This window comes from Bos indicus x Bos taurus, chromosome 2 (genome assembly GCF_003369695.1).
Source record: "Bos indicus x Bos taurus breed Angus x Brahman F1 hybrid chromosome 2, Bos_hybrid_MaternalHap_v2.0, whole genome shotgun sequence".
Classification (NCBI taxonomy): domain Eukaryota; kingdom Metazoa; phylum Chordata; class Mammalia; order Artiodactyla; family Bovidae; genus Bos; species Bos indicus x Bos taurus.
The window spans coordinates 99,368,745-99,389,657 of record NC_040077.1 but is presented as its reverse complement, the minus strand read 5'-3'; the positions used below and the strand labels follow the sequence as shown (position 1 = coordinate 99,389,657).

At 35.6% G+C, this 20,913-nt stretch overlaps 1 protein-coding gene across 6 annotated transcripts in view; it reads left to right on the top strand.

Moving 5' to 3' along the window:
• Nucleotides 1-20,913, top strand: part of ERBB4 (erb-b2 receptor tyrosine kinase 4) — a 1,287,830-nt gene that overhangs the window by 1,027,928 nt on the left and 238,989 nt on the right. For all 6 annotated transcript variants that reach the window (XM_027566608.1, XM_027566583.1, XM_027566617.1 and 3 more), the window contains 3 exons: nt 8,321-8,453; nt 13,360-13,482; nt 17,191-17,289. In XM_027566608.1, the coding sequence (XP_027422409.1) occupies nt 8,321-8,453; nt 13,360-13,482; nt 17,191-17,289 (355 nt within the window). The remainder of the gene's footprint in view (nt 1-8,320; nt 8,454-13,359; nt 13,483-17,190; nt 17,290-20,913) is intronic.

Sequence of the window (20,913 nt, the reverse complement as noted above, 5' to 3'; positions counted from 1 at the left end):
TGTTTGGTCACTTAGTGTGTCTGACTCTTTGCAACACCATGGACTGTAGCCCGCCAGACTCCTCTGTCCATGGGAGTCTTATGGTTTATTACAGGCAGTAACTAACTTACCTACCCAGGAAGTGAAACTTGGTAATACTTAGGTGCTCTTGTATGAATGTGTATGTGTTCATTTATTTATACATATATATGTAAAGAGTTAGGGAACTTCCCTGGTGGCTCAGACAGTAAAGATCTGCCTACAATGCTGGAGACCCAGGTTCAATCCCTGGGTTGGGAAGATCTCTTAGAGAAGGAAATGGCAACCCACTCCAGTATTCTTGCCTGGAAAATCCCATGGATGGAGGAGCCTGGTTACAGTCTACAGACTACAGTCCATGGGGTTGCAAAGAGTTGGACACGACTGAGCGACTTCACTTTTTTATGTAAAGAGTTATATGGAAGTGTCCTAGATTCTCTAAACTGTGCTAAGTATTTATCAAAGGACAAACATTTAATTTACTGTTCACAAAAGTGTACTTTTGAGAGTGAAGGGGGTTCTATTGGTACTTAACAGTGGTACAAACTGAGACTGTCTTGGCCTAAGTAAGGTGTATATTTTGCCAGTGCTAAGGTGTTTGCTGGTACTAGTGGTAAAGAATCCACCTGCCAATGCAGGAGACTCATGAGTCGTGGGTTTGATCTCTCGGTTGGGAAGATCCCCTGGAGTAGAAAATGGCACCCCACTCCAATATTCTTGCCTAAAAAATCCCATGGACAGAAGAACTGGAAGGCTACAGTCCATGGGGTCACAAAGAGTCCGACACAACTGAGCACTGTTTCAAGAGTATTTGATTTCATGATAGTATTAAACAGGATCCCTGGTGGCTCAGACAGTAAGGCGTCTGTCTACAATGCAGGAGACCCAGATTTGAGCCGTGGGTTGGGAAGATCCCCTGGAGAAGGAAATGGCAATCCACTCCAGTACTATAGCCTGGAAAATCCCATGGATATAGGAGCCTGGTAAGGGTCTATGGGGTCGCAAAGAGCTGGATATGACTGAACGACTTCGCTTTCACTTTCAGAGGCAAATATGTCAGATCTCAGGCATCTGAGAAAGACCAGGTAGCTCCTGCTGTGTTTATTTCTCATTACCTTTGGTGAAGAATGTGCTTATGTCTATTTAAACTGAGTTATTTGACGGTGGTACTGCTATTCCAACTAGTGGAGGCAGACATACAATTATTAGGTTGGTGAGAAAGTAATTGTGGTTTTGCATTGTTGAACTTTGCTGTTTGATAGTGGAATACATTCTTAAATATTTAATATGTTGTTTTATTATATACCATCTTAATGAGCATTTCTGACTTTATGTTTTTTGTTAATTACTGATTACTAGCTGTTTATATTTATTTTAGACTAGGGAAATGATGTTAGACAAAAGGCAAGATAGAATGAGTGTCTTATTTGAGTTCAAAATGGGTTGTAAAACAGCAGGGACAACTTGCAACATCAACAACTCATTTGGCCCAGGAACTGCTAGTGAACGTACAGTGCAATGGTGGTTCAACAAATTTTCTGAAGGAGATGAGTGCTTTGAAGATGAGAAGTGCAGTGGCTGACCATTGAAATTTGACAATGACCAATTGAGACGATCATGGAAGCTGATCCTCTTACAACTAGGAGATGTTGCTAAAGAATGTCGACCATTCTATGATAGTTCAGCATTTGAAGCAAATTGGAAAGGTGAAAAAACGCAATAAGTGAGTGCCTCATGAGCCGACCGCAAATCAAAAAAAAATCATTTTGAAGTGTCATGTTCTTTTATGCTATGCAACAGCAACAGACCATTTCTTGATCAGACTGTGACATGTGATGAAAAGTGGATTTTGTTTGACAGCCAGTGGTGACCAGCTCAGTGGTTAGACCAAGAAGAAGCTCCAAAGACTTCCCAAAGCCAAACTTGCACGCACACACAAAAAGTCATGGTCACTGTTTGGTGGTCCCCATCTGATCCACTGCAGCTTTCTGAATCCCAGCAAAATCATCATATCTGAGGGGTACAGTCAGTAAATCAGTAAGTCAATGGGATACACTGAAAACTGCAACACCTGTAGCTGGCATTGGTCGACAGAAAGGGCACAATTATTCTCCACAACACCACCGACTGCATGTCACACAACCAACGTTTCAAAAGTTGAAAGAATTGGGCTCCAAAATTTTGCCTCATTCCTCATATTCATCTGACCTCTCGCCGACCGACGACTACTTCTTCAAGCATTGCCACAGTGTTTTGCGGGAAAACGCTTAGACAACCGGCAGGAGTCAGAAAATGCTTTCCAAGAGTTTGTCGAATCCTGAAGCACAGATTTTTTACACTACAGGAATAAACAAACTTATTTTTTGTTGTCAAAAATGTGTTGATTGTAATAGTTCCTATTTTGATTAATAAAGATGTGTTTGAGCCTAGTTATAATTTAAAATTCACAGCCCGAAACCACAATTACATTTCACCAACCTAATAAAACTCAAATTAGTCTGAGGTGGAAACATTTTTCCAGCATGATGTAATACTATAAGGAAAAATTGTGAAGATTTGAAAGGTAAACATAAAGTAATAATGCTAGAGACATTATTTTACACTTTCATTTAAACTTTGTTATTCAAAAATGGTTAAAATGATTTAATTAGCCTGTTGGACTTGTTTATAATTCTGTGTAAATTAAAAAAAAAAATCAGTTTAACACCTTTAGTACCCATCATGGACAGAAAATAAAGCAGCCCTAAGCTTTAAAAAAAAAAAAAAAGTTTATTTATTTGGCTGTACTGGGGCTGAGCTGTGGTATTTGGGGATCTTTAGTTTGGCATGCAAACTCTTCACTGCAGCATGTGGAATCCAGTTCCCTGACCTGGGATTACCCAGGCCCGCTGTACTGGGGGTGTGGGATCTTAGCCACTGGGACACCAGGGAAGCCCTATGGCCCTAAGTCTGATCCAAACAATTCTGAGGATCTGACTTCAAATTGTTTAATTTAGAGCTTCTAAAAGTGGAGTTCTTTGATATAAAGTCAATACCGTGAGTTGTAAACTACATCATCAGTGTGTTATATTAATAGAATATCTGATTGATTCCTTTATCTGTAATTGAAAATTATTCTATACTTAAGAAATAAAGAAAAATATGCCTATATTATAAATTTAAAATACTTTTATTTGGTGAAATTAACACAAAAAAAATCTTATATATTTAGAATTCTTTTCACTAGTGGGAAAGAAGCTGCCTGCCAAGGCAGGAGACTTAAGAGACACAGGTTTGATCCCTGGGTTGGGAAGATCCTCTGGAGTAAGAAATGACAACCACTCCAGTATTCATGCCTGGAGAATCCCATGGACAGAGGAGCCTAGCGGGCCACAGTCCATAGGGACACCACTGAAGTGACTTAGCACAGCACAGCACAGTGAGTATATTAAAGTACCAGTCTTACTAAGTTTACAATTTTAAAGAAAATACCACTGCACATATTTTGTAGAATAGTCTGCCCTTGACATTAAATGAAACAAAATGGGTGTAATCAAATAGTTTTAAAGCCATTTGAATTTTAATCGTAAATTATATTGACTTTATTTTGTTTCTGATTTGTTATCTGAAAGGAAACAGATCAGTGAAAGAAAGTATTTGGATGTTTATAAAATCACGTTCCGTGATTCACTCACATTTTATATTCTCCAGTGAGGAATAACATAGTTCAAATATACTAATGACTAATAAGAATATATCTTATTATATGAATAGCATAGTCTGGGGAGACACTACTCTTCAATATACAATTTTTAAATAGATAATTGCATTCAAGATTATAGAGTAATTTATAGTGTTGTCTCTGAACTTCTAAAAGAAACTGTGAAATCCAAGTTATATGCTTTTAAATAAATTAGTCATGTTCATTTGTGACTCAGAATCCTTATTATATTAGTTTCTATGAGTAGATGGGAGACACTAGTTTCATTATACTATTTTAAAATCACAGAATAAGATAAAATATCTGATAGCATTCCTTTAGAAAAAGCTCACACTTGTCAATTGACATGCCCTATCTTGTATACTTCAGGGTATCCCAAAGGTTTTTAATGGACAGGCAAAAGACAGAGAACAAGCAATACTCCTATTACAGATGAGGGATTACAGAGTATTCTAGGTCTCTTGGTGTTGACCCTTATGATTTCATTAATGTCACATCTTAGCCTCTAAGAGGTTACTCTGACCCATATGTAAGAGGAACACACTCTCCTTCAGGGAATATAGCTGAGTTGGCAGAAGTCAGCACTAGACCTAGGAGAGATACACAACAATTTAAAACAGCAACTTAAGTAACTATATCCCTTTTATCCAAAGGATTCTTATAAAGAGTGAAGCATTAACTTTCAGGGGGTAAAAAAAAAAAAAAAAAGGGCATTGATCCTACACCTACAAATGTCTCAGATCAGATCAGATCAGTCGCTCAGTCGCGTCCGACTCTTTGCGACCCCATGAATCGCAGCACGCCAGGCCTCCCGGTCCATCACCAACTCCTGGAGTTCACTGAGACTCACGTCCATCGAGTTGGTGATGCCATCCAGCCATCTCATCCTCTGTCGTCCCCTTCTCCTCTTGCCCCCAATCCCTCCCAGCATCAGAGTCTTTTCCAATGAGTCAACTCTTCGCATGAGGTGGCCAAAGTACTGGAGTTTCAGCGAATCATCAAAATTGCGGGGGAGTACGAAATGTGAAGTGGTATAACTTTTCAAATTAGATGGATCTTATAAAACATAATGTTAATTGTAAGAAACATAGTGGCAATTAAATGTCTCAGACACATTAAGCTATAATGAATAGAATATACCTTCAGAAGTACTTAGATCATAAAAGTGGACAGGGAATAGCGAAATGAAATCGTAATTGAAAAAATGCAAAGTAAACATTCGAAAAGGAAAAAAGAAAGAAAATAAGGCTGTTATTGTAAAACTAAGCTTTTAGACAAAGATGTATTTTTCCTGTATTTTTCTTAAGTTTCATTAACCTATATTTCTAAGGGAAGACATAATGGAGAATATTAGAAAACTGTTCAATAGTAAAAACAACAAAAATAAGAGTGCTAGAGTCATATAATTCAGAAACAAAAACCATTTAATGTCTTATTGTACATTTTTCCAGATCTTTTTTTTTTTTGCACACATATATGTTCTTGCCTGGAGAATCCCAGGGACGGGGGAGCCTGGTGGGCGGCCATCTATGGGGTCGCATAGAGTCGGACGGGACTGAAGCGACTTAGCAGCAGCATGTATATGTGTGTAAGAATTTTTTTTCTGATTTAGTGCCTACTGTGTTTTAACTCAGTCTTTTTGATCTCTGGTCTACATCTTTACACGCCAGTATAGTCTATTTCATCTACTATCAAATCCATATTCTAATTTCTCAAGTTATCGAAAAAATATCTGTATAGCTGACTTGTCAAAACTAGAGTCCACGCCAGGGTTACATTCCACGTCAATTTTTTTATGAATATTAAATCTTCTTAATCAAAATCAGTACCTTTTATCATGATATTCACTTATTAAAAATACAAGCAAGTTTTCTTATAGAACATTGTTGCTTTTCAACTTAATTGCTTCCTTGTAGTTAATTATTTTTTTCTTTTCCAAGAGTAACTTCTGCTGAACTAAGAAGAAGTAGGCCTCTTTAAACATCCAACAAGAATTTATGTATGAATTTTAGGTGCAGAAACTCTAGTTCTTTGCTTCTTTGGATTGTTTGTAACACTCCCATTCCTGCAAAGTGGTAAAAGAGGAAAACAACTCGAAAAATGCAAATCAACCAAGGAACTGCTGAAGGAAGATAACAAAAGTAAAAGCTAACTAGAAAGTCATAGAAATTGCTGTCTGTTGAATTTTTAAATGTTTTATTTTCATTGCCAGGACTAAATAGAAATGATATGATAACTGATATTCATTTGAATTAGATGAAAAAAAATAGAGTCAGGAATCTTGTTCTGTTGGAAATGATCACTCTTAAAATGAAAGACAAACAAAAAATAGAGAATTTTCTTTTAATTTATAGTGACAAATGCTTTCATAAATACATACCATTTATTCTTTTGCAAAATGGATAAGTAGAGGAAGATTAGAGTTTAGTTCAAACCTACAGCTAAGAAAATGCTGGGAACTATTCTCAATCATGCATAAATCCTTTACAATAAAACATTGGGCTAAGGAAACAAAAATGTAACTCTTTTTATAGTAGTGACTTTTCAGAGATGTATTAGGCACTTGAGCTGAAAAATATGCCTTGAGTTGAAGACTTAAAATGTTTTCTGAAATGCATATTTAACTGGAATACCAAAAATGTGATCTTACACATACCAAAAGGCATTATAATGATGAGTTTGTTTCCATACTGTAGTGTAATTTTCTCAGCACAGATTTTTATATCTTTAGAAAATTCCATTTAGGAAAATCTGGTTGAATTATAGCAACATTTCAATGTGCTGAAGGACTTTCAACTGCCAGGCAACAACCTTTAGGATGAACCACTTTTTAAGGTTTCTTTGCAGTTTTATATGACAATAATATAACAGTTATAATGTTTAAAAGACATGACTTCATTTGTAGAAGAAGTTAGACAGAATTTTTTTTTTCCAATAGCTCTTTAAAATTTAAATATTTTACTTTGGATCATCCACTTTCATTATTTCTGATCTTTGAGCAAAACTTTATCTTACAGGAACAAGTAATGTTTTTGTTTTTCTAAGAGTGTAGCTGTATAAAGAAGGTTCTTCTACAAATAGTAATATAAAACATAAAACACTTTACCATAGAGAACATGAGCATTCAGGGAAGTCTTTTTTAGTTTTGATATCTATCATGACTTCATAGTCAATATGTGTTTTACTCTGAACTGTTTCATATGGCATATGAAATTAATGTATTTCAAGACTGACCACAGGAAGCTCATAGATACTATTCTAGGACAAGAAGTTAAGACCATAAACATTACTTTTCAAGTAAGCAAAAAATTTAATATTAGAAAACAAAAAGTGATCAGTTTCAAAAGCATGTCTTAGTAAGCAATATATTAGAGAAACATTTTAAGAATAAAAATCTCTGGTCAATATATTCCTATTTTAATGCTATTTATGTATTTTTATTCAATACTTAATATTTGGGAGAATGGCATTGAAACATGTATATCATTGTAAGAAACGAGTTGCCAGTCCAGGTTCGATGCACGATACTGGATGCTTGGGGCTAGTGCACTGGGATGACCCAGAGGGATGGTATGGGGAGGGAGGAGGGAGGAGGGTTCAGGATGGGGAACACATGTATACCTGTGGCGGATTCATTTTGATATTTGGCAAAACTAATACAATTATGTAAAGTTTAAAAATAAAATAAAATTTAAAAAAAAGACATTAATGGAAAGTTGAAACAATAAAAAAAAATACTTAATATATAGACTTCTTTCATGGATATATGATGCTTAGTCATGCTTTTGATAATAATGCTTACTCCAGTCATCATAACTCTGAAAACCTGTCTGACCCAATTCTTCATCTTTCTCTTGCCCCTTTTCCCAACAGAATTGCCCTTGACAGAGTTTGAAATAGCACTTTGTCAATGCATCTCTCTGTTGGTATCTTTGTATGCCAGAGGCATGGGGTTCATATGTCCTCAAACCACTCATTCTTGGTTTAAAACAGTGGTTCTCAATTGGCAGTGATTTTGACACACATTTGGCAATGTCTGGAGACACACGTCATGACTGGGGAGAGAGGGTGAGTGTTGCTGGCATCTAGTGGATGGAGGATGAGATTGCTGCTAAACATCCTAAAATGTGTAAGACAGTCCCCAGAACGGACAAGTATCCAGCCCTGCATGTCAATAGTGCCACTGTTGAGAAAGCCTGCTTTAGAGAAAATGTTGAAAATAATAGCATATATCACAATCGTACTATTTAAATGCATTTTTCTTCTTTATAGATAAAAGTAAAATTAAAACAATTTAAAGTGATCCTGTATCAAAAATTTGGCATATATTCTTCATTTTGTTATCAAATTTTACATGTTTCATCAAATGGCATGTTGTGGCTGCTCATCTCCAATGATTAGTTGTCTGTGCATGGTTTACTATTAAAAAACAAAGCAAAAAAAAAAAAATGCAGTTTTTACCATGAGAAAAGGTAATGCGTTTTTGTTTGTGTTTCTTCTAACTGATTAGACTTGTGATATGTGGGTAAACAACCATCCTTTCCTCTTTTTCTGTCTTTTCTCTCTTACTTTTATTATTCTCTTTTCCATTCTGGTTGGCAGGACTCCTCTAATTGCAGCTGGAGTCATTGGTGGGCTCTTCATCCTGGTCATTGTGGGCCTAACATTTGCAGTTTATGCTCGAAGGAAGAGCATCAAAAAGAAAAGGGCCTTAAGAAGATTCCTGGAAACAGAGGTGAGGTGTTCATTTCTTCTGTTCATGTGTTTAAGGACTTTCATTAGAGTTAGAAGGTTTTTATGATACTCAGTTCTTAATCCAAGTGAAAATTCTATTTGATTTTCTGCTGAGGATTTACGTTTTTATAGTATGCTTTGGTAGCTTAGAGTATAAAGAATCTGCCTGCAATGCAGGAGACGTGGGTTCAGTTCTTAGGTCTGGAAGATCCCCTGGAGAAGGGAATGGCAACCCATTCCAGTATTCTTGCCTGGAGAATTCCATGGACAGATGATGGGGTCACAAAGAGTCGGACACAACTGAGCGACTAATATTTTCTACTTTCTATTATACACAGTTGATGAAAAATCAGAGTGTATAATAAATGTAGTCAAGGCAGGCTCATGACTTAAAGAGGGCAAATAGCAAGAGTCAAGGAAATTATCATATTGGGAAAAGACAGATCTGTTTCTTTGGGGGCCAGGGGTCCATTAATAAGCTCTAGGATATCAAAGTAGGAGATCTAGAAAATATCTGAGTAAGAAGATATCTTCGTAACAGAATGAGAAAAATGTTAGCAAGAGATAGGATTATTTTGGCTAAAATAAAGCCAGATCGACAAACAATTTATGCTTTAATTAAGGGTCATTCAGTGGGTAGCCACCAATCTTATAACATCAGTGAAAAGATGAGCTTCAGGATAAAGCTTAGACCTTCCCACACTATGCATTTAATATTGTGCATGTTAGTTATTGTGAATATGTAAATTATCCATAAATATTATAATTTCTTTTACATTGCCGCACTGAGTTTTCTGGCATGCAAGATGATCATTTTCAGCATACAGGCTATCAGAGGGAAAGCAGTTGCAGAAGAATGTGTGTTACCATAGCTTTCTCAACTTAAATCCTACCTCTGTCTCCTGATACACATACCCATGCCTGTCTGAACAATTGAGAGCAAATCTGTACTGAGACAGCCTTCTCTGAGATTGCTTTCTGTCAATGTAACAGTCTGACTTCCTCTTAACACTGACAGGAATGGGAATATTTGTTCATTCATAAGTTTCTCACACTGATAATGAATTAAATTTTAGCTCTTTCCCCCTAGAAGTTGAATCTAGATAGAAGAAATATGTGACAGTTTCAGAAAGCTACTATAGAGCTACATGTAAGGAAATACTTTCTAATGATGGAAGTTATCTGAGATTAGAATGGGCTGTCTTGTCAATAGACTCATTCAAGCATTAAGTAGTCAGTTATAGACACAGAGTAAACATAGTAACAATTTCTACTTAAGCTGGATGATGCAGTAGACCCAACTTGATCACTTTCAGCTTTGTACATGTGAACATGAATAAGTTTGGCAGGCAGAATTCTCTCATATGGCTGGTTTGGAACAGTCACTGAGAGAATCTTGAAAAGTGAAGTAAATAAACTAGAGTTGAAGAAGAATGGAAGGTTTGGTATAGCAGTGGATATTTAGATTCTTGAATAAATAGAAGACAAATTCTGTCTCTTAACCTTGTGTAGGAAAGGCTCATTGCTATGAAAGAGTTGTTTGTCTTGTTTTATTAATACAGTGCTTTCTAAGAATGCCCATCAAATTGGCATTTCATTACTAAATAAATGCACACTAATTGGTTTTGTAAGTATATTCTATTTTTTTTTAAATAGAAAGTTATCACTTAGGGCAAAATTAGATTATTGTTGAATTCCCATATTTCTCTCAGTAAAAGTAAATAACTATGATTTTCTACCATCTAAACAGAAGAGGAATTCTTAAGAGGATCAACTTAAATTCTCAATTACTGAAGCAAGAAATCTTGCCTCAAAGGTGAAAGTCGTTAAAATCTGATGTGCCGTTGGAAGGTTTTTAAAACTGATACACTTTCCCCAAATCATTTTCCCCCACAGTGTCTATTTTTCTGTTGCATACATAAAAGTAAGAAATCTTTTGTTTAACATACATTTATTGAAATGCGGATAAGCTTAATGGTTTTGTAGATGTTGTAATTTAAAAATATATTAATGAAAGACAATCCTATCTCTTGAAGTGACAGATTTGTTGCCTATATTATGGCAGATAACGTTCCAAAATTTTTCATCTATGCTCTATACTGTTTTATCCTTTAACAATCTTCTAAGGTAATTATTGCTACACCAACTTTACAGATGTGAAATGAAGGGCCAGGAAGGGTAAGTTGCATTCTAAGCTTATGAGTGGCAGCAATGGTATAAAAACCCACAGATTTAAATTTTATCATACTGCATCACAAAATAAAACTATGCTTCTTTTAATGATATAATGCTCAAATTCCTGGGGAAAAATGTGTTTGTAAAAAAAAAATTGAATGATACTTAAGAAAATTGCAGAGGACTAAACTTATCAGGTAGAATTATGACGTTTTCAAAATATGAAAGTACTGCATAGTATAGGTCTATATATGCTATGTGATAAGTCGCTTCAGTTGTGTCAGACTCTTTGCGACCCTATGGATTGTAGCCTGCCAGGCTTCTCTGTCCATGGGACTCTCTAGGCAGGAACACTGGAATGGGTTGCCATGCCCTCCTCCAGGAGCTCTTCCCAACCCAAGGAATCAAACCCACATCTCTTATGTCTTCTGTAATGGCAGACAGGTTCTTTACCACTAGGGCAACCTGGGAGGCCCATGTCTATATATAGAGTTCACACACACACACACACACACATATATATGTTAAGTGTATCTAACCCAAAGTGCAAAAAAAATCCAGTTCCCAAATTTACATATGATTTCTGTATGACTTTTACATGTGATTTAAGAAATAATTTATAAAAGTTTCTTATTACACACAAAGTATATATATCAAAATCTACCAAACAAATTCTGCACAGCAGGATTCAAATGAAGAGGATCCTCTGCAGGAGATTTTGTGTTCAGCTTTAATAAAGACTTGTGTGGTTCTTTCTGAGATTTATGTGACTTGCATGCAGTTATATGCATTATTACAATTTAAATTTGAAAATGAAATAGCAGTGCATTGTCAAACTATTAAAAAAAGCCTAATTTTATTGATATTTTTTATCATTTTTCCCAAATCCTTGCTAACTATTCCTAACTGTTACTTATATTCATGATCCTGTTCAGCTAATTAAGTAGACTGTGATGTTCACAGGAACATTATAATAATAACCAAGTTGGAGGACCACACTGCAGTTAGCCTTGTAAACAGACATTTTGAAATAGTGTGGTGGTTTTCAAGACAATGTGAGTAGGAGTAGCCCTTAAGTATTTCCTCATGCTGAGAAAGAACAAGCTATTTGTAAAGTTTAGTTCCTTTATTAACTTTAAAAAAAAGAAGAAGCTCTTATTTGTCTCACTTGCTTTTTCCCTCAAGCATAGATACATTTCTAAAATTTTAACATTCAGTATAGACTATTTGGTATCTGGAGTCTCTCTTTTGTCTACATTTTTGTTACTGTTGTTGTTCTTCACATAAGAAATTGGCACACATTTACATACATTTCTCCTGCTTACCCGTTCTCTCTGGGAATGGCATCTAAACCATGACATCTAAAATCATCAGCCTAATCTTACCCCTTTGGGCCATAACCAGCCCCCTTCCGGATCTGGCATCGCCCACCGTAATCTCAGCCTTCAGACCTGTCCCTCTCTGTGCATTAGTCTCTTCCGTGCCGTCTTCCTTCTTGAGGCTGTGTCTAACCTGTCCCTAGTGACAGTGTCCTCCCCCATGTCCATCCATGTTTATTATCTCAAGACTAGTTTTAAAGTCTACCTCCTTTGAGGAAGCCAAAAAAGCAAACCTCATTCTCCCTTTGTTATTTTATTCCTCTTCATTCCATAGCATTCATTTATGATCTAGAATCAATTCATAGAGTTTTACAATTTTTTACCTGGAAGGTATTCTAGGGACTTGTTGCTTAAAATGTGTTCAAGGAGCAACATCATAAAGAGGCATCTTCTAGAGTTCTATAAAAATGAAGATTTCAGCCCCAAATCCATACCTACTGAACCAAAATCTGCATTTTAACAAAACCCTCCAGTAATTTACACGTACATGAAAAATTTAAAAACACTGTGTTTGTTTATTGACATTGTGCTAGCTTGTTTTTTCTTTTTTTATGTATCTGCCCTGACTTCCTTGGTAAAGACAGTATATGCTTAAAAAAAAAAAAAAGGTAGCTTTTTTTTAATTAAAAATTTTTTTATTTTTGTATTAAATTTCCTGAAATGAAAAAAACAAAACAAAACTTTGATAGAGTACAGTTGAATAAGTAAAATCTCTAAACTTTAGCTGAAGTTGTCCAGAAGAAGGAACATGAAGTAGAATTAAAAGCCCCTTATTAGTCTCTGCTGCTGCTGCTGCTGCTAAGTCGCTTCAGTTGTGTCTGACTGTGTGCGACCCCATAGACGGCAGCCCACCAGGCTCCCCGTCCCTGGGATTCTCCAGGCAAGAACACTGGAGTGGGTTGCCATTTCCTTCTCCAATGCAGGAAAGTGAAAAGTGAAAGTGAAGTCGCTCAGTCGTGTCCGACTCTTCGAGACCCCATGGACTGCAGCCCACCAGGCTCCTCCGTCCATAGGATTTTCCAGGCAAGAATACTGGAGTGGGGTGCCATCGCCTTCTCCATATTAGTCTCTAGATCTCTATAAAAAATGGGGAAAAAAACATCCCTTAGACTAGTAGACCTCAAGGTACATACTTGTTACTTGTGTTCACCCAGGTGAAGATCATCAAAAGAGAAAGAGTAGGGTTAGAGGAATGCTGAGTGATACATTTTATATACATATGGTTTGTTGATATAAAATAGGTTTGTGTGTGTTTTTTATGTGTGAGAAAGCAAACCAGACAGAGAGAGGAACACTGATTATTGGATTTAAAGTTGTATAACCTGTATTTTTTGTTTTTCTTTTACTTTGTAGCTGGTAGAACCCTTAACTCCCAGTGGCACAGCACCCAATCAAGCTCAACTTCGTATTTTGAAAGAAACTGAGCTCAAAAGAGTGAAAGTACTTGGCTCAGGTGCTTTTGGAACTGTTTATAAAGTAAGTAAAAAATAACGCATACCATCAGTTAGTTTCAGTTTGGTTTCATACTTGTTTTAAATAATAGCCAGAGTTATTGTTCTAGCCAATCTAATTTCCTTTTTAATATTCTGTGAGAAGAATCTTTATAGTATTGAGAAGTTGCTACACAAATGAATTCATTAATTTTTATTGACCAAGCTGGGTTTGAGACAGTCATGAAAAAGCAGGAAATACTGATGCAAAGCCCTCTCAGTCCCTTCTGAGCTCCTTTTGATATCATCTGCCTTTGGCAAATTTGTCCTTATTTCGGAATACCCAGATCCAACCCATTTACCTTTGCCCCTACACAGGGAGATATCCTAGACAGACTTAGGCAATGTGGTCTTCTTTCTTTGCTCTTCTCTTCTATTCTTTGATCCTGTCAACTACAAATTGGCACTTGCCATGGACACTTGATATTTACCTCTACAAACATTAAATCATGTGCTGCTGATTTTCAGCATCCCCTGAAAGGAGTTTAGGGTGGAGAACAGAAATGAGGCATTCTGTGCTCAGGGAAAAATTGGCAGAACAGGTCTTCAGGTAGGTATTTTCAGGAGCCGATTTTATGAACCCAATTCTTACATCTCCTCATACGTAGAAAAGTACTAAAATGCTTCAGAGTGATGACTTACTCATGACTAGCAAAAGGCTTCATGAGACTAGCAGATATCTTCTGGAAACGTGCTCAATTGCATGTACTCTCTCTCCACCAAAATCACATAAATACTGACCTTCCCCCTCTTTGGAGCAGTTTGTTAGAGCTATTTGAGGTGCTGTATCCTGGGCTTCAGTCCTCATTTTGCCCCAAATAAAATTTAGTTGCACTTCTCACATGCATTTTTTTAAATCAACAATCCAAAGACCTATCCATCAGGACCCTACTAGCCCATCTCTTCAGAACACACAGAAATACACTGATGTGTTAGTAAAACTAGTTTCTAAAGCACTTTTTTGCCTACCTTATAACATTTATAATTTAACAGATAATTTCCAGTTTTAATGTCTTCACCATTACATGCAAACTAAAAAAGTGACTTTGTAAAGTTCAGGTTAGATAGAAGGAGACGGTAACATCATGGGTTTTAAATAAGAGAGATATTTCTGGAAAGGGAGAGTTCAAATGAAGGCATTTGTATGTTTACTTATTTAACTTAATTACAAAACCAATTCAAAGGCCAAGCTCAAGGTTAATTGTGGTGAAATTTATTTTTAATTGTAAATAACAAGAATAAGAGACTCTGTTGGGATAATACTAAATCCATTTTGTAATGTCCATTACTTCAATTACCAAAATTTGCTTTGACAAATTTCTTAAAGCGATATGCAAGCTTACATTTTAAAGAATATATCAGCTAAAATAGGTCAGATCTTGAGAATTTTGTATCTTAAAATGTTGTTTTTTTATATTAAAAGCAGAATTATTTACTGGAAGTTATTAATGATTGGAATATAAACCTTAATTTTCTCTCCTGAGTTTACCAAAAATAATCTCATCTCTTTAAAATAAAATTTTAATTCTATGGTCAAATGCAAATGTTTCTAAATCTCCTGTTCTGTGTATTTTGTTCAGTTAAATTTAAAATTATTAGCTGACTTGGTACTTTCTGGTCTTCAAAATCTTTGTATGTCCAGAGACACAAACTATCTTATCTGTTTCTCTTAATTATATCACGTTAGAAAAATATGGACTTCCATTTTAAAAGTAACTCAATCTTGAAATGTACCTGGCATATAATCACCCTTATGTTTTTAAAGATGATATGGTCTAGAAATTGAATTTTATTGTAAATCATGAATACTGTATAACTCAAGACCAAATGTTGTCTAGTAACCTCGGCAGGGAAAAATATTAATTATTTTGACATTTAATAATAAAGCCTTATTAATAATGTTTTATTAGCAACACTTATTTGCCCATTGTCCAAGAGTGGTGTACACTTATTGAAATTACTTCTATTAAAAGCTTTTTGAAAGTTCCATAAGTATGTTTAAATTTTATTCTTATAGTGTGTATGGTTGACCTTAAGTTTTAATTAAAATTATTAGTTCTTACGAGGACATGCTATCTTAAACTATAAAGAATTATTCTTGACCACAGAAATGCAAATTTGCCTAGCCAGTTACCAGTTAATTTTTCCATCTGCTTGGAGTAATGCTGTGCTTAAACATAAACTATTTGAACCAATATCATAGGTATCAACATAGTTGAATTTTGATCCCATGGGGCCTAGGAAATAATGACTATATGGCTATACTTATTTTGAAAGCAGTGAAAATTAATTTATAGTGAATTTATTTTCTTATTTTGAAAGTATACTTTAGATATATTTTCATATTGATTATGTATCTTTATAAGGTAACCACTTCTCAGGTTACTTTATTGAGTAATGGTAAGCCTGTTCTCCACTTTAGTACCATCAACAAGAAATCAAGCCTTGGGCTTTTCCCCTCTATTTCTACATTAATAATTTTTTTTTAATTGTACCATAGAAAGCTTGGCCTATTATTTTGCATTTGACAGATGGATTTCCCTATTCACTATTAAATTCACTTCTAAAGGTTTAAGTCTTTTTTTTCTTTATTATTTTGACTTTTTAATAATTCCTATGTTTCTATCCTCTCTTATGTTATTACCACTTTGGGTAACATATATACATTTTAGCATAGAAGTACTACGTGAAAAAGTTTCAAAAATCTTTATAATTACAAGCAAATGATATTAAGAAAATCAAGAAATGGAGCTGTTCGCTTCCTTTCATTTTAATATTAAAACTGTCCTTAGAAGATGTTTTTAATGTCAAGGCTAATAAATTAAAATTTGAGATATTTTTTTACATGTAGACTCATATCTGCTTCTGTGTGCTTTTGGAAGGATACACTTAAAAAATGTTCTTGTATATTTCATGCATTCCTATGTTATCAGGATCATTGTCCTCAGTTAAATGGTGGAATTATTTACCCAGAAATGCTGTTATTTAAGATAACATTATACTTTAATCAAACTCTACCTATTTTATACTTTCCCACAATACATAGATGTTGTTCATATTGTATTTCTATAGGAAAAGAAAACTCGCAATGACTAATGTAAATATTTTATATTACTTTAGAAATAATAAAAATCCTTGGTACATACATAGTATTAAAGAATATAGACAAATTAATATGTGTTCAATACTCCTTAGTACTTGCCTTTTAAAACTAATTCTTAAAAAGTCACCTTAGAACATTAGTTCTTAAATCAATCTGAATTTTGATGCATGAGAATGTGCTTTTTTATCTTATTGTATTTTTAGTTGCAGAATAATTAGATAATATTAAAGCTGAGAAGAATCACTAACATTACATAGCCCAGTCTTCTAAATTGCAAATAAGACAATTGAAGTTCAAAAATCAGAACAGCCTTCTCAAAGTCATAAGAAATTGATGATATCATCCAAGTCAAATATTGTTTTATATATATTTCAATGATTTTTCCTTTCTTTTTTTTTTTAACTGTTTAAAGCTTTTTTTGTGTATACAAATGAATTTTATAATAGTGTAAACACCTTGAAAGCAGAATACATATATGATTCATTTTCTGGTAATGAAAGCACATAACTGGTTAAATCAAATTTTGTGTCTGATCTAAATGTTGTATCTGTGTTAATATAGATTTAATGTGAAATTTTTTTCTCCACAAAGGGTATTTGGGTCCCTGAAGGAGAAACAGTGAAGATTCCTGTGGCTATTAAGATTCTTAATGAAACAACTGGTCCCAAAGCCAATGTGGAATTTATGGATGTAAGTACAGACACCAGGCGATCACATTTTTATCCATTATTGACTACTTTTAAAATTAAAAAAAAAAAGACTCCAACTTCAAACTGTCTTCTCTTGTAATGGCATAATGTTATAACTAAAGACTTGAACAAGGATCAAAAAACTTTTGCTTAAAAGACCAGAGAATAAATATTACAGCTTATTCCTGCAATGTGATCTTTGTGGCAACTACTCAGCTCTCTCCTTTTGGTAAATTATCAGCCATAAACAATTAAAAAAAATAGTGCAGGAATGAGTATGACTGTGTTCCAGTAAAACTTTATTTACACGAGCAAGCTGAAGGCCAGGTTTGGCCTGCAGACCAAATCCTGCTCTCAAGGGCCGTGTGTTTAAGCACTGTGCCAAACTGCATTTGAGAGTAGTGATGATGATTTGAAAAATTAACCAGACTGTTTTGTTTTATTGTTGTTATCATCTGTTTAGTTGAAAACATCAATCAAGATTAGTTTCGATAGTTGCCATTAAATTTAAATTAGGAACCTAGTAACTCAGATAATTGCTCATTGAAACTTAGTTTTTTCAATTCAACTCTGAAGACAAGACCTCATAGGTAAAATGCTCCAACTATAGAATAGCTCACTGGTAGCTCAGCTGGTAAAGAATCTGTCTGCAATATGGGAGATCCTGGTTCCATTCCTGGGTCAGAAAGATCTGCTGGAGAAGAGATAGTCTACCCACTCTAGTACTCTTGGGCTTCCCTGGTGGCTCAGACAGTAAAGAATCCGCCTGTAATGAAAGAGGCTTAGGTTCGATTCCTCAGTTGGGAAGATCCCCTGGAGAAGGAAACAGCTACCCACTCCAGTATTCTTTCCATGAGAATCCCCATGGACAGAGGAGCCTGGCAGGCCCAGTCTGACTTTCACTTTTTTCATAGAATAGTAAGAGAGTTCTGAAAAGTTAAGTGTACTTTATAAGGTCAATCAGAACTTTGATTTCCCCTAGCAAAAATTCTAGATTGAACTGTTCAGCAAATTTCAGAAGATACGACAGATGAGACTTGATATGTAGCATGCTGTTATTTTTTTACATTCAACACAAGGTATCTTGCCAGGGGTACTATCAAAGACCCATATGCATCCTTTCTCTAACTTTAGCATAATGTCTTCAGTAATAAGAATGATTTTGATTTTCAAATGACCTTTATATGAAAGTATATGCACTCTGATTTTTAAAAAGATGAATTGCTGTGCATTTCTACCCTTCTCTCTTGTAAGCTCTTTTGTTAAGTTTTATAGGCGCTCATTTCGTGGTGCTGGATAATTTGGGTATAATGCTATGACCATCTTATATAGATCTACTTTTAATAACTTATTGGTTTTCGTATAATAGGGCTGATAATTTTAGTGAAACCAACCAGTTGCTCTGATTGATTGATGCTGATGCCAAAAGCTCTATTTATTATTGTTGATTGCCAAAAGCTCAAAGTGTTATTGTACCTTAGTCCTTAAGTTGTGTCCGACTCTTTTATGACTCCATGGACTATAGCCCACCAGGCTTCTCTATCCATGGTGTTTCCCAGGTAAGATTACTGGAATGAGTTGCTATTGCTTTCTCCAGGAGATAGTCCAGACTCAGGGATTGAACCTGAGTCTCATGTATTGGCAGGTGGGTTCTTTTCCACTAGGACCACCTGAGAAAGCCCCTGCTTGCCTGTACCAGTGCAAAATCGAATCTCCAAGACAGAGCTTGGGTGAAGTAGAAAAGAATAGCTTATTGCTTTGCAAGGCAGAGGGGAACAAAGCAGGTTTTCACTCTTGAAATTGGTTGTCCCAACCCTGGATGGTTTAGTGAGGAGTTTTATAGCAGTGGTTTAAGGGTGGAGTTGCTGATAAAATTAGGGTGTATGCTGGGCCTGCATTCCTTTAATAGGGCCTCAGTTGCTCTCTTGAAAGCTTTGAGTTCCTTTTATCTGGAATGAAGAATGCTACTCTTCCATTTGTTGGAGGTTTTAGTTCTTTTTTGAACTATGGTGTTGGAGAAAACTGTTGAGAGTCCCTTGAACTGCAAAGAGATGCAACCAGTCCATTCTAAAGGAAATCAGTCCTGAATATTCATTGGAAGGACTGATGCTGAAGCTGAAGCTCCAGTACTTTGGTCACCTGATGCGAAAAACTGACTCATTGGAAAAGTCCCTGATGTTGGGAAAGATTGAATGCAGGAGGAGAAGGGGATGACAGAGGATGAGATAGTTGGATGGCATCACCGACTCGATGGACGTGAGTTTGAACAAGCTCTAGGAGTTGGTGATGGACAGGGAAGCATTGTGTGCTGCAGTCCATGGGGTTGCAAAGAATCAGAAGGACTGAGTGACTGAACTTAGTTCTGTAAAGAGCTCAAAGATATTGTTATGTATATCTCTTGAGAGGAAACAGGGCCCTGCCCCAAGGCTACACTATTTTTTCTGGGCTGTTCCTCCCTTGTCTCTGCATCCCCTCCCTTCTCTGATTAGCAACTGTTTGAACCTCTCTTTTAGAACTCAGGCAAGGTTGTGGGGGCTGAGCAGAAAGGCTCCCAGGCCCAGGAGCCCCACAGGGTCCTGCTTAGTTTCAGCGCTGTGTCTTACCGATTGCTAAATATTTTAAAAATGATCTTTGTTGCATATCTACCAACACCTATCTAACATCTGTTGAATCCAGTAACTAAATATTCTTCCTTCTGCACTCTAAAAATTCTGACACTCTCTGCAGTTGATTCATATATTAATATGTAAAACTGAAGACTTTTTCAGCAATGTCACAGTATAAATTTGTGAAAGGAACTTTCAAAGTAAAAATGACAATGTGTAGACACAGTGTAGGTTAATATGTAAAACTGGTATAGAAAGATCTTACTCAGTCTAGACTGCAGCCAAAGCTGAAATTCACAAGAATGCTAATAATCTCTGCTGGAGAATTGGATAGCCATTTTTGTCATATTTCCATGGAAACAGACTGGCAAAAAGGGGTTAAGAGGCTACAGAATAATCACCTAGGAAAGAAGCTCTGAAAACCTCATCATGATTTTGAATGATTATTTGAAAGCTCCTAACCCCATTCATTTTTTCTTTTCCCTCATCTGAAGTCTATTCCCATGGAAACAGAAGTAGGGATGGCAGCTTGAAGTCATAGATTTCTGCTGAAATTTAGATGAGGCTCTGATTGAGCCATGAAAGGAATCATTTTTCTAGATAGTTGATGGATCTGGTGACCAACAGACTCTAAATAGTCTGATCTTATTAAAAGTGAAAAAAAAAGAAATGAGGGAAAATATTTTGACTGCACTTTTCCTACCTGCTGAATAGTTGCTAGAAGATTAACAGATTGATGGACTGCTATTGGCAGAGTTTCAATAGATAGCAAGCATTTTCTCAACTTCTTTCATATCACTAGGAGAGCTTCACAATGATTAAAACACAGCTGAACTGGCAAAATTAATGGTGAATTAAGCATTTTAAGTAGACTGGTATAACTTTAATTCAAACACATAGCTACTCTTCGTACCTAAGTTTTTAGCTCATCTGTCATGTGTGTAGAACATTGTAAGTGCTTAAATAACATATCAATAAAAAGGTCTTTGTTAGCAAAACTGTTTGTAATTTGGACCTAA